Here is a 13,833-nt window from a genome sequence, read left to right as displayed (position 1 = left end):
TCCATTTATGGACTAAAGCAAGCTTCCCGAAGTTGGAACATAAGATTTGATGAGTCAATCAGATCTTATAACTTCGTTAAGAACGAAGATGAGCCTTGTGTGTACAGGTAGGTAAGTGGGAGCGCTATCACCTTTTTGGTGTTATATGTGGATGACATCCTCATCATTGGGAATGACATAGGAATGCTATCCACAGTAAAGGCTTGGTTATCTAGACACTTCTCCATGAAGGACTTAGGAGAAGCATCTTATATCTTGAGGATTAGAATCTATAGAGATAGATCCAAAAGGATGCTTGGCTTGTCCCAGTCCAGGTACATAGAAACTATTGTCAAAAGGTTTGGCATGGAAAATTCCAAGAGAGGTCTCATACCGATGAGACATGGGATATCGCTTTCTACAAGTATGTCCCCAAAGACTCTAGAAGAAAGGGCGAACATGGATATGATACCTTATGCCTCAGCAATAGGGTCTATCATGTATGCCATGCTATGTACTAGGCCTGATATAGCGCATGCTCTGAGTGTCACGAGCAGGTATCAGGCGGATCCAGGCTTGGAGCACTGGAAAGCAGTAAAGTGTATCCTTAAGTACTTGAGAAGGACTAAGGATCTTTTACTAGTATATGGAGGTAATAGCCTTAAGGTTGAAGGCTACACTGACTTAAGTTTTCAGTCTGATGTCGATGATAGCAAGTCGAATTCAGGGTATGTGTACACCTTGAATGGAGGAGCAGTGTGCTGGAAGAGTTCCAAGCAAGATACCACTGCTGACTCGACCACAGAGGCGGAGTACATTGCTGCATCAGATGCAGCAAAGGAGGGAGTCTGGGTGAAGAAGTTCATCACAGATTTGGGAGTCGATACAGATAGCGACAAGTCGACTTCCTTATATTGCGACAACTATGGGGTGATTACTCAAATAAGGGAACCCGGGTCTTATCAGAAGTGTTCTGAGGAGGTTCCAGCTTATAAGAGAGATCGTGACCCGAGGAGATGTAGTAGTGGAAAGAGTTCCATCCGAAGATAACATTGCAGATCCACTGACAAAGCCGTTGTCTCAGATTGTTTTTGAGCGTCACAGGGGTCTGATGGGGATCAGACACATAGGTGATTGGCTTTAGGTCAAGTGGGAGATTGCTAGTCATAGGTGCCCAGCAAGCCAATCACGTGAGTGATGGCACGTGTGACTTGATACAGAATCTTTTTGCTTATTATATTATGGCGTATATCACTTTATAACTATTGCATAAATGCATATATATTGTGATGTCCTTGGATTTATGCAATGGGAATCGGATCGTGATGAGATCACGATAATGAGATCGATTCACCTTTAAATACATATCCTAAATAATCCCGGTCATAGGTTACTCGAGAGGGACATCGTGATAACCGGATAGACTGGTGTGCTGTATACCCGTCCATATGATGGATGCAGCTGGTCTCATAGCTGCTCGTGTAGGGACACTAGGGATACAGTACAGGTGCTCATTGGAGAATGAGTTCACTGATTGATCCGCTTACGGAATGCTGGATGGTTGATGATGCCTTATTGTCAGACAGCGATTCCATAGTCCTAGTGGTGTATCTGGTCCTTAGACTTGAGACACCAAGGATGTCCTGTATGAGTGCTCCACTCTTTGATACCAGACTTATAGGTTTGACTGTTCTCAGATCTAGTACAGCTGGTCATTGGGAGTGGTAGTCGACCTTACGAGGGCTATTGAGTGTCGACAGAGGATCATCCACTCTCGGCGTCATGAGAGGAATATCCTATGTGTTCTTGCTCAGACAAATCCCTGGCCAGGGTCATTCGGGTTGAGAGAGAAAGAGTTCTCCGGGAGAATCCGATTAGAGCGAGACTCGAGTAGAAACCGTATGGGTCTGACAGCACCATGCTCGATATACGGTCTCTGGGATATTAGATGGATGAGGGACTATAGGTACATGGTAACTGAGGACAGACAGGTCCAATGGATTGGATTCCCCTGTATCGTCTGGGGACTACGGCGTAGTGGCCTAGTACTTCCGTAGTCGATGAGTCGAGTGAATTATTACAGAGATAATAATTCACTAAGTTAGAAGGAGTTCTGACAGGTATGACTCACGGCCAGCTCGATATTGGGCCTAGAGGGTCACACACATATGGTAGGCATTGCGATGAGTAGAGGTTCGGATATGAGATATCCGACGGAGCCCTTGTCTTATTGGATGCAGATCCAATACCCACTAGGGAAAGGACCCATTAGGGTTTTGACACGGGATCTCTATAAATAGGAGGGATTCACAGCCTCATAGGCTAGAGTCTTTGCTTGCCCTTCCTATTCTCCTCTCCCTCTCCACCTCAGAGTAGGCCTGGAGTTTTGAGGAGCGTCGTCGCAACCCTGCTGTGTGGATCACCGCTAGAGAGGAGGACGCTTGACCTCCTTCACCCTCTCCTAAGGATCTGCAAGGAAACAGGGATATACGATCTCCCTAGGTAACACAATCTCTATACGCAGTTTTGTGTTTTTGCGGATTTTTGCGCACCAATCTTCGCACGACGACGAACATCTTTTTGGGAATCGGGGATTTTTGTTTTCTTGTTCTTCCGCTGCGCATATGATGTCGCCCCCCATGATTTCCCAACAAAAATCATATCATGAAAGATTATATTAATATCAAAAGATATGATTCAAGATATTCTCTTTATTAAAAATGTAAGAAATCATTCGAGAATAAAAAGTGATGGATCTTGTTTCATATAAAGAAACTATCAAGATTTGATTTCAAGAATTCAAGATTGATCATGATATAGATAAAACTCATTCAAATCATCAAATCATCAAAATCACTTTTCAGAAAATTCAACGAAGACAACGTAGATAAATTCACATGAGAACTTTGATTCATACATAATGTCTCAATTTAAAAAATAATTATAATTTAAAAAAATTCATGATTTATCTACAAAATTTTCCTCTTTAGTGAATAACAAGAAGAAGCATAAGAGATTAAATACAAGATCTTAATTCACAGAAAAATCTCAAGTATCAAATATCAAGAAATCAAGATCATGAATTGAATTATTTTTCTATTTAGTAAATGTCAAAGAGAAACATGAGATCAAATAAGAGATCTTGATTCATAAAAGATTTCATGTTATAAGTCTCAAAAAAAATTATGATTTCAATAAAACTAATTCAAATTCATATTTTCATGGTCCAAGAGATTCACAAAAGCATAATATATATGGATTCATAAATCTTTTATCGAAAAATCAATAAGATAAAGATGTTTCATTTTAAGTTTTTGTTTCATATAAGCATGTCTTTTTATCTTTTTTTATACAAAAAAAAATATGTATCATTGTTTAAGATCGAACAACAAATTTTATCATCATGACAAAAAATATGACATGTTCAACATATGACTTCTTTAAACAAGAGATTTGATTTATCATTTTAATTTTAATGATAATATATATATATATATATATATATATTATGTGTTTTATTTTATATATAATATAAATATGCTCAAGTATTTCATATGAAAACCATCAATCTTGTTTAAAAAAAAAAAAAGGTAACTTCCAATGCGACAAAGATCGATAAGGCAAGAATCACAAAAAATCATTATGTATAATTTCAAAATATAAACTTATTAAGCATGATCATTATGCATCACTGCTTTGGGCATGATATCAAAACATGGTTTCAAATTTTTAAGATATAACATGCACAATTTCAAATTATAAACTCATTAAGCATGATATCATCAAACAGGATTTTATAAAGTATTTTCAATCAAAATCGAAAATCATCAAAATATACATTATTATTTCTTAAAACATACATAAAATTTAATATTATTTGATGTCCAAGCATACATACATAACGTGGCTCTGATACCAATTGTTAGGAACGAGTTGGTACTAAGAGAAGGGATGAATTAGTGCAGTAGATAAAATTATGTCGGTTCTGAAATTTTTGTACATACATACATATATATATATATATATATATATATATATATATATATATATATACACATATATATATATACATATATATATATATACATATATACATACATATATATATATATATACATATACATATACATATATATATATATATATATATATATATATATATACATATACATATATATATATACATATACATATTTATATACACACACTGCGCACGCACGCACGCATACATATATATATATATATATATATATATATATATATATATATATATATATATATATATATATATATATATATATATATATATATGTATATATATATACATGTACATGTATGTACATGTATGTATATATACATATATATATATACATATATATATATATACATATATATATATATACAGTATATATATATATACAGTATATATATATATATATAACGTGGCTCTGATACCAATTGTTAGGAACGAGTTGGTACTAAAAGGGAGGGTGAATTAGTGCAGCAGATAAAATTATGTCGGTTCTGAAATTTTTGTATGTTCGATGAAAACCAATATCGAAAATGCTACACTTTGAAAACGTACAGAAGCATATAATTAGAAAGTAGAGCAATGAAAGCAGTTTACAATTTAAAATAAATTGCTTAAAAGAAATACAAACCAGATGTTTATAGTGGTTCGGTTATCGTGACCTACATCCATTCTATCGATTCCTTTTTCGTCGAGACCATTGGCATCCACAACGATCTTCCTTCAATAGACAAAGACCAACCACCTCTTTACAACTCTATCCTCCTTTTGACAAATTCAAGAGAGAACCTTTACAACCCCCACAACCTCCTATCTTAAACTTTACTAACACTTGGAGTTTGAGAGGAGTTCACACAAGATTACAACAACATTTTCCTTCTTTTTCACTCTCAATTCTTGTGTATTTTATCCATGGATGAGAGAGATATTTATAGGTCTCAAGTGGATTCAAACTTAGAGCCTAAAGGCGTCTCATCCCGAGTTTCTCGGATCCTGACGGTACCACCACCTGTGCTGGACGATACCATCGCTCATGCTGGGTGGTACCATCGCCTACAGCACTAATACTGGGCGATACCATCTCCCAGTCTGGTGGTACCATTGCTTGACACCCGATCATTAGACGGTACTACCGCCCAAACCTACGGTATTAACGCCTGACAATCTCTCTTTTGATCGAAGTTAGTCCTACATCACTTAAACGCACATTACATAAATACTACCAATTGTGGAGCCATCAAAAGCTATATATACTAAGAAATTGATTGTATGTGATATATTATGATCTTTATTTCATAATTTATATTTTTTTATATGATTCCGACATGCTTATTTGTTACTATATGTTTCTTTCATATAAATAAATTAAATTAAATATCAAATATAATTACTCATTACCTTATATTTTGATATTGATTTACTGGTTGGTTGTTTATTCCTCGTTTGTTATCATGAATCAAATGAAATATCAAATATAACACTCATACCTTTGAATCTTGACTTGCTCATAAATTACCCTTTATTCCAGTGTTATCACAAATCAAATGAAATATCAAATATAACACCCATGCCTTTTGAATCTTGATTTACTCATAAATTACTCTTTATTCTCATGTTATTAATGAACTGAATTATCAAATATGACTCTTAGTTTATACCTTAAATCGTGATCTTGTTTTACTCATATATTATTTTATACTTCTTTGATATCAATAAAATTAAATAAAATATTAAATATGACTACACTTTGAGCTCATTCCTTCTAATTGTTATTGATAAGCTCATATTATTTTTTTACTCTCTTGTGAAGTATAATATAGTGAGATGATATTTATTAATTTTTAAATCCAAACTTTACACTCAAAATGTTTTACTATATTATTCGTATTCTCTATGGATATGATAATCTCGTTGCTACATAAATTTTAATTTTTTCTTATCACTTATATTCATTTTAGTTTTGAACTATCGATAAAATACTAAAAAATTATGATATATTTTTGATAATTTAATAAAATATTATTATATATAACATCTTACTTGTAATATTATTTAAAATTCTAAGTTGGTCGAGTTATTATAATTATTAAAAATCTCTCATATTTTGAAAGCTAAAATATTAAATTTTTATTTTGATATTAACTTATGATAAATAATTAATTTATGATCATAATGTTTCAATGATTTTTTTAATTTATAAATTCTTAATAATTTTTAAATATTATTAAATTTTATAAAATTATCAAGTGATATACTGAACCGTGCACAATTTAAGTGCACAGATATTTGAATTTCATATTATATAACCACCCTTTAAAAAAAAATAAATTCGTTCTATTCACTTCTTCTTCTTCAATAAAATTTCTTCAATAATTCTTCTTATCTTCTATTCTTTCCAACATGGTATCAAAGCAGTGAAAAAAACGAAGCTTCACCTTGCCTCCGACCAGCGACCAACACCACTACAGGCACATTCCTAAGAGGCTCCGCAACCAATCCTCATTTTTCTCACCGCGGTAATCTTCACTGATCTGTCAACAGTCGACGGACTTGAGAAGAACGAAGGAAATGCTTATGCCCTCAACAGTCTACACGCCGGGACTCAACAGTCCGATGCGCTCTCCTTCGCGTATACGTATAGTCGTGTTACGCACAACACCACGTGGATCGTCGCTGCGTACACGAACTCAAGCCACCATAGTCACCCACCTCTCACCTCCTTGATACTATTGTAGCATCACTACAACATCATTATAGCTTTTTCCTCTATTGCTGTAGCTTCCTCCTTTGTTACAGCTTCCTCCTTTGCTGTGACTTCTTTCTCTACTACAGTGCTGTAGCTTTCTCCTTTAGCAGACGTCGTCATCGCAACCACAATAACAGCAATAGCAACCACAACAGCAGCAATGATTGATATCTTTAACAGGAGCACCATCTTGCGGGGACATAATAGTTAATATATTTAAACTTCTTTACTTCTTTAATAAAAATTCTTCAATAATTCTTCTTATCTTCTATTCTTTCCGAGAGCATGTTGGACCTCTTCAGAACTAAATTATTATCATCGTCAAATAGAAAATATATATTCATTATCATCATCAAAGAGAAAACATATGTTCTTTGTTGCATGTTGGACGTCTACGTATCCAACGACACTAAATTATTATCACCATTAAAGAGAAGAGAAAACATATGTTCTTACAATCGACAATGAAGATCAAATCGATACTAATATTATCGTAGACGTGTCGACTATAAACGATACACAGCGACTCACTGACCATGGGCACAACACCGCTTCTTATGTAGAAAGATTAATTTACATTTGTTGTGTAAAAAAATTAACTTACCTTTTTATCTTCATTATCCCTCCCCTCTGTTTTGCCCCCTCAATTCTATCATTGTCTCTGCAAATCCCATCGACGACGAAAAGATCCGACGGAGATAATGACAAGTTCGACGGAACCAATGGTAAAGAAAAACTATCATACGAAAATGTCTTTGAAAGTTCAAATAAATTATTAAAAATTTTCAAAAATAACATTTTGTATAAACATTTATCTTATATTTTATTTATTAAGCGACGAGGCAGAAGCAGATCTTGAAACACCTACTGATATCCCTTCCTGTACAGGAGGAGAGAGGGAGAATCTGATACGACTTTATTTGCATTGAGACAACACTTCCCTTTGTATCGTTTTCAGAAGAAGAAAAAGGAAAAGAGAACCAACGTGAGGGAACCGTAGCGTCCAGCAACCACCAGAGCTTCGTAGTCTAATACATGGCCACCAACTCTGCTTCTCCCACAACATGTCCGTCCATCTAATCCACCAGCCTTTCCTTTGTCACCTGTCAGAAACGTGCACAAACAACTAAGGAGGAAGAATAGAGAGAGAGAGAGAGAGAGAGAGGTCAGAAGGCGACAGTAAAGAAAATTACAACCTCTTTTCCGCCGAAAGGTGGAAGAAATAGCGTTTCAAACTCGTCTGTCCGCTTCTTTTGTCTATAGACGAAAGCTCTTAAGACGACGTTTCTTTTCTTTATTTTTTAAATTTGTTTTCAGGAATTTTTCGAACTTGTTTCCAAATAATAATAATAATAATAATAAATGGAACGTATATAAATAAATAAATACCTTGTTGCCAAGACGTAAGGTTTGGTCGAGCGCGTACAGCTTGAAGCGGATGTGGTGGCCGGACGTGGGCGGCTTGGGGCCGCGCCACCCGGGAACCTTCCAGTCGTTGTTGCCCTCCTTGATGCCCGCGTACTCCCCGCCCACAGCCTCCTCCTTGCCTGGGAAGCCCTCGGGGAGGTCTCGGAGACCCGGCGGGATGTTGACCACCACCCAGTGGGTCCAAGGCACACCGGGGCCGTCCGAGTCGACGGGCGCGTCCACGTCCTCCACCACCAGTGCCAACGACTGCGCCTCCTCCGGTACGCCGTACCACTCCAGCGGCGGCGACATGTCCTTGCGCGCCCCCTGGCCGTCCCCCGTGTACTTGCGCGGCAGCCGCCCCTCGTTGCCGATGGAGGGCGACACCAGCTTCAGCGTCTCCTGCGCCATCGTGACCGCTTCCCTTCCCTTCCCTTCCCGCTGCAAGACGATTGAAGCTGCATCACGACGGTCGGGATTAATAGGCCTGCGTTCGTGAGCTTGAGGCAACAGGTGGAGGTTTGCGGAGCTCGGTGCACGTAGCAGATGATTCATGGACACGCGTCGAGCTCTCCGGCGCCATGGACGTAGGCCATTTGCCGGTTCCGGTCGCGGGGCGTCGCTGTTGATCTACCACGTCAGTATCCAACCGCATGATACCAACTCAGCAGATGGACGTCGCTTGCTGAAACCCCCATGTGAAATAAAAGACTTTTCAGAAGAATAAAGCGAACAAACGGGAGAAATCACAACCAAATTCACAGGCTTATCGAACAATACCGATTGATAACTACCGAACACGGGAGGGAGAGTTCGTAAGTGAAAGCCAGCCCCTGTCAAATTCATGTGCGTGACATCCGACTCTTCGTTCGTAAAAGCCCTCCCGCTGAAGCTTCAACGGGGTGGTGGAAGGCGACACGGCCGGTTTGGGGATGACAGATATGAATGGCTCAATGAGGAAAAAGGTCTTGGATCTCAGAGACATAATCAATCTTAAGCTGCGAGAGAACTTGGGGGTTATTGTCAATGATGAAACATGTCACTGATAGAGTAATATACATTTACCATGGTCCTGAGAACACGTAACGGAACCATAAACGCAACAGAGGAGGAGCCAGCGAACGGCAGTAGTAGTCTCATGCCGTTGACGTGATGATATACGAGGCCAGTAGCCATGGCCGTTGACGTGACAATCGCCGGGTTGATCCTCCCGGCAATGAATTTTGCCTTCAGCTCATCTACTTGGGGAATGCTATAGTTCCTTGCACGCATGTTGGGTAGCCCAGCTATAAAATCCATATGGTAGCTTGTGTCATCATCCTGTACATTACCAGTAAATGCAAAAGATAGTTAGAGAATGGACCACTTTCCAGAGACCAACAACATGTCAGCTTAACAAATCGATACAGGATTGCAAGTCCACAATCACTTCAGCTACACTGACTATGAATACAACAACCACAATAAATCGCCATAGAAAAGCAGACTTTAAAGACTACCAAGTAGAACAATAAACCAAAAAGTGGTTGATAAGAATAATACGAGAGATGGAACAAAAATGGAACAATAGTGAAAAGAAAAGGTGGAACCAAAATGACAACAAATGAAATCCATTCTTTCAATGCAACAAGTGACTAAAATTATAACCATTTCAACAAAACAAAGGTCTGAAAGTATACAAGAAGGGAAGATGTGATTACAGAAAACTGGGTCATCTAGAAGCCAAAGTTCCCAGGGCGAAACTCCTTTTGTGTACAAAACAATATAAATTTCAAGTATTGAATGGTATCAAAATCATTTGACCCAAAGGAAACCATTATATGACTCTTCAAAATATGCAAAGTATGCCCATCATAAGAGAAATCAAGCAAGTCAAGAGCAAATCTCATTATGAATTGAACTCCTGAAGTTTCAACATGATTGAAAAGTATATGTGCATATATCCTTAGGAGATGCCATATATATGTGTGTGTGTGTGTGTGAGAGAGAGAGAGAGGACTAACCTTCTCAAACTGAATTGAGTTCATATGAAATCCTGGGGGCAGCTTCTTGGCACACTCTTCAATCTTTGCAATAAGGTCATTGATGACAGCAGCATCATCAACTGGAAGCAGTGGACAGGTTAGTAGCTTTCTCATCGGTCACAATTTTAGCATCTGCCTTGGGCCAAAAATCAGGGACTAATACCTTATGAACAGCTTCAGCTAACTTCTCTGGATTTTTGGTCCAGTCAGGAACAGAGTCCAAATGTCTCAACTCTAAGAATGGAAGCAGCCATGACAAATTGAAGGTGGCTGGGATCAATAGATGAGAACTGATATGGTCGTGGAAATCTTTTAGGAGCAGACCAGAAAGGTGGACCGGTGCTGGTGGTGGCATCCTCAGGGAAAGTAAATGTCAACTGCTTCACACGGTTGGAGAAGCAATCTTCAAACCTGAGAGGACACTATTATAAAAAATAAAAACATGAACAGAATATAATTGCATGATAAAAAAGAAGTCTGCGCAAAAGTATCAGATACCAAATTCTGCCTGAATAAAAATCATTATCAGTGGCCATCGAGACATACATATAAAACAAAGCCCTAGTAATATACAATATAAGAGTCCGAAATTCCCCCTCGAAAAGAACAAGAGAAGATGCTGAGGGTAACCTTAGTCGCGCCCAGTTAACATATCAAGGCACTCGAGAACACGTTCAAGAAGTTCCCTAGCCTGGCCATCACCAGCATTCCTCGTAGAAGCAGCATATGCATTTGGATTAGATAGGAATGCGTTGACTCTATCTAAAATGCATTTGGGTGTTTTTTAATTTTCATATTAAAAAAGATATTTTTTTAATTTTTTATAAGCAATTAAAACAAACTTCAAAAGAATAAAGAAAAAAAAAATTAATATCCCCATCGCTCCTTCCACTTTGATATATTGGTGTAATCAAATAACCTCGACAATTCAACTTGTGTTCATGCAAATATTACAAATCTGCAAATTGTCAAGAAGAAAAACTTAACAAAGATGAATATTGCAACAGAAGTTATTGTTCAACAAACACAATGACTAGAAACACAGTGCATTTCCGTGAATCGTTAATGATGAGAATATGAGGTCCTTCAGATAACAGAATTATATCCAGAGAAAAAGTGCTAAAGAATTCAAACAAAAATATCAGATCGGTGATCCAGAAACGTTACCGATCTCAGCACCAAGGCCCTGAAGGCCCGAAACAAGAACGTTCGACGCAAAGAGCCGGCGCATGGTCTCCCGTCCGTACGCCGCCAGCTGCCGGCTGTGGAGGTCCTCGTCGATCTCGGCCTGGTTGCAACCGTTCACGTCGACCTCCATTCCGTTTGCTTGGCTGTTCTCCTCATCCATCGCCGATGCACCCTCAGCAGCCGCGGAAGAGATCAGGGAGGCACCCCTCGTCTTCTTCAGCAAAGTCTCGTCCGCCGCTGCTGCAGCCTGGTCCTCGTCGATCTCGGCTTCCACTGCTCTTTTCCTCGAAATCGTATAGAGCGGCACGCTGCTCACAACCCAACAAATCAGAAACGATAATATAAAAAAAAACAGTTCCCGGTCTCAAGAACGACCGCGAAACCAACCCAAACGGAAATCCGAACTCGATCGGTCGATCGAGAGAGAGGGAAGAAACAGAGACGTACCGCAGGGGTCGGAAGCGCGCCTCGTCTTCTTCCTCCTTCTAGATTGGACTCTGATGAATCCCATCGCCCTCGATCGACCGGTCTCATGTCACCACCAACACTGCCTCAGTATCATGGCGTGAGAATCGACGGTTCCGGAAGAGAAGGCGATGTTTTCCCACCTGTTTATTATTATCCTTCGAAATACCTGACCTTTAATTGGACCAAATATCATATGGGGTCCACATAAAACTCAACTATAAAGACAGGAATGAGTAAAAATAGGTGGTCGAAGAATTAATCTTGAACGATAGTAAAAACTGTTTGTTTCTTCCACCCTACGGCAACCTACACAATAACTACCTGCCTTCTGATTTGAGTCAGGGTGGAACCCATTGGAGCTCACAGCAACCGGTTACAAGGCCGGTGGAGAATCCCCGTATGCTTCCAGGGTCAGGGAAGAAAATAAAAGTAATTAGATTTGGGCGAATTCATGGAAAACATTAATAGTGAAACTTTTTTTTCAGAAAAATAAGTATATTTACCCGTTTGTCCTTCATCTACTAGTGTCCTCTGTTATTAACCATTGCTCATCGTCGGCCCTTGCAATCTCGTCATGACTCATAGCCCTTGTGCGATGGGTTATCGTCGCTTACAACCCTAAGTAAGGATTTATCAATCTACAGGTATCAATCTTTGTCATCCTATTGTTACTTGTGACCCTCCAGAGTTTATCGTGTGAGGTCGCCCCCCTTTGCTTATGATCATCACATAAGAGTTCTTGTCGTCACTCACAGCTCTAATGTGTAACGGTTGGCAGCACGAGCAACTAAGGGTAAAATGATATATTTTTTAAATATTATATAGGTAAAATAATTTATTCGTTATGTTAGAATTTTTCAAACCTAAAACACAATGATATGTATGAAAAACATAAAGCTATAAATTTTTTCAAGAATTCATCAATTAGATAATGTAAAAATGGTACTAGTTTTTCGAGATATGTTCATAATAGAGAGGAAAAAAAAAGGTGAAAAAAGAAGCGAAAGAAATAAGCTAAAATCTTCACCATAAATAAATAATAGATAATATTTTATAACTAAAATTAATTAAATATTTTTAAAAAATAAATTATATATGTTAGCTAAATGATTCAACAATAATTTATGTGGGTGCAATGATACCCTAATGCTCTACTAATTTGGAGAGATTCTCCTACTTTTTTTTTTTCTTCTTCTTATGGATTATATCTATTTTATTTTTAACTATATTTGATTCTTGATAAAATATCCAAATCGATGCAATTATGGTTCTGTTATGTATCATTGTAATCTACATTCGTCGGTTCTTTTCTGATACTCCAATTTAGTCTCACATCTATCATAGATAGAGAGACATTCATTTTATAAAGTCACGTTTATTATTATTAAATTTCGATTTCGGCTAATTCGGTTTATTAATGAGTTAGTCATTTTTATGATGATTAAAAATTAATCATGATTCAGAAAATCTTAAATTTCTCAATAATATGTTATTATTTGTTATATTTCAGATAATGTTTGCTTTATTCAGGCAAACTCTTCTGTGATGTTATTTTTTGGAAAATATTTTTTAGCCTACTAATGTAATAGATAGGTAAGTGCTACATAAAAAAAAGAGAAAAAAAAGCTCTTCAATAAATAATTTATGATGACTTCCATCTTGTGGGGGAAAAAAAGGAAAACATCTTTATAAGCATTCACAATAAAAAAAAGAAAAATCATCTTTATAAGCATCCATTACTTGAATGATTATAAATGCCAAGGGGCATTCATTGCCTTATACAGTGCACCTAAAGCTACTTAAAATTTGTTATTGACATGCTTTAATTTGTTTTTCAGCTAATGTAATATCCTAATTTAATCCCACATTAAATCAATTTAACTCAAAATCAAATATTATAATAAAGCCATATCCCAACTTAACTAAGAATCAAACATTAATATAAATATAGTGCATATAATGTATAACTTGAGACTTAGCTTGGTAATAAC

General features: G+C 37.3%; 1 protein-coding gene and 1 pseudogene across 2 annotated transcripts; both read right to left on the bottom strand.

The window, feature by feature from the left end:
• Positions 1 to 7,623: 7,623 nt before the first annotated feature.
• LOC135597093 (uncharacterized) lies at positions 7,624 to 8,888 on the bottom strand. Of its 2 annotated transcripts, XM_065089582.1 has the most exons (3): positions 8,145 to 8,888; positions 7,952 to 8,012; positions 7,624 to 7,858 (listed from the first exon to the last, which is right to left on the bottom strand). In XM_065089582.1, exons 1-2 carry the CDS (start codon positions 8,715 to 8,717, stop codon positions 7,986 to 7,988), a joined length of 600 nt encoding a protein of 199 aa, XP_064945654.1. In that variant the 5' UTR covers positions 8,718 to 8,888; the 3' UTR covers positions 7,624 to 7,858; positions 7,952 to 7,985. The 2 variants fall into 2 exon arrangements, with proteins under 2 accessions (XP_064945654.1, XP_064945653.1); XM_065089581.1 differs by lacking the exon at positions 7,952 to 8,012 and having other exon boundaries at positions 8,145 to 8,868.
• Positions 8,889 to 9,020: 132 nt separating this feature from the next.
• LOC135596415 (ubiquitin-activating enzyme E1 1-like) lies at positions 9,021 to 12,425 on the bottom strand (annotated as a pseudogene).
• Positions 12,426 to 13,833: the final 1,408 nt, after the last annotated feature.

Source organism: Musa acuminata, chromosome BXJ1-11 (assembly GCF_036884655.1).
Source record: "Musa acuminata AAA Group cultivar baxijiao chromosome BXJ1-11, Cavendish_Baxijiao_AAA, whole genome shotgun sequence".
In the NCBI taxonomy this organism is placed as follows: domain Eukaryota; kingdom Viridiplantae; phylum Streptophyta; class Magnoliopsida; order Zingiberales; family Musaceae; genus Musa; species Musa acuminata.
Note: the sequence above shows the minus strand (reverse complement) of the source record. Positions and strands in the feature narration are given on the sequence as shown.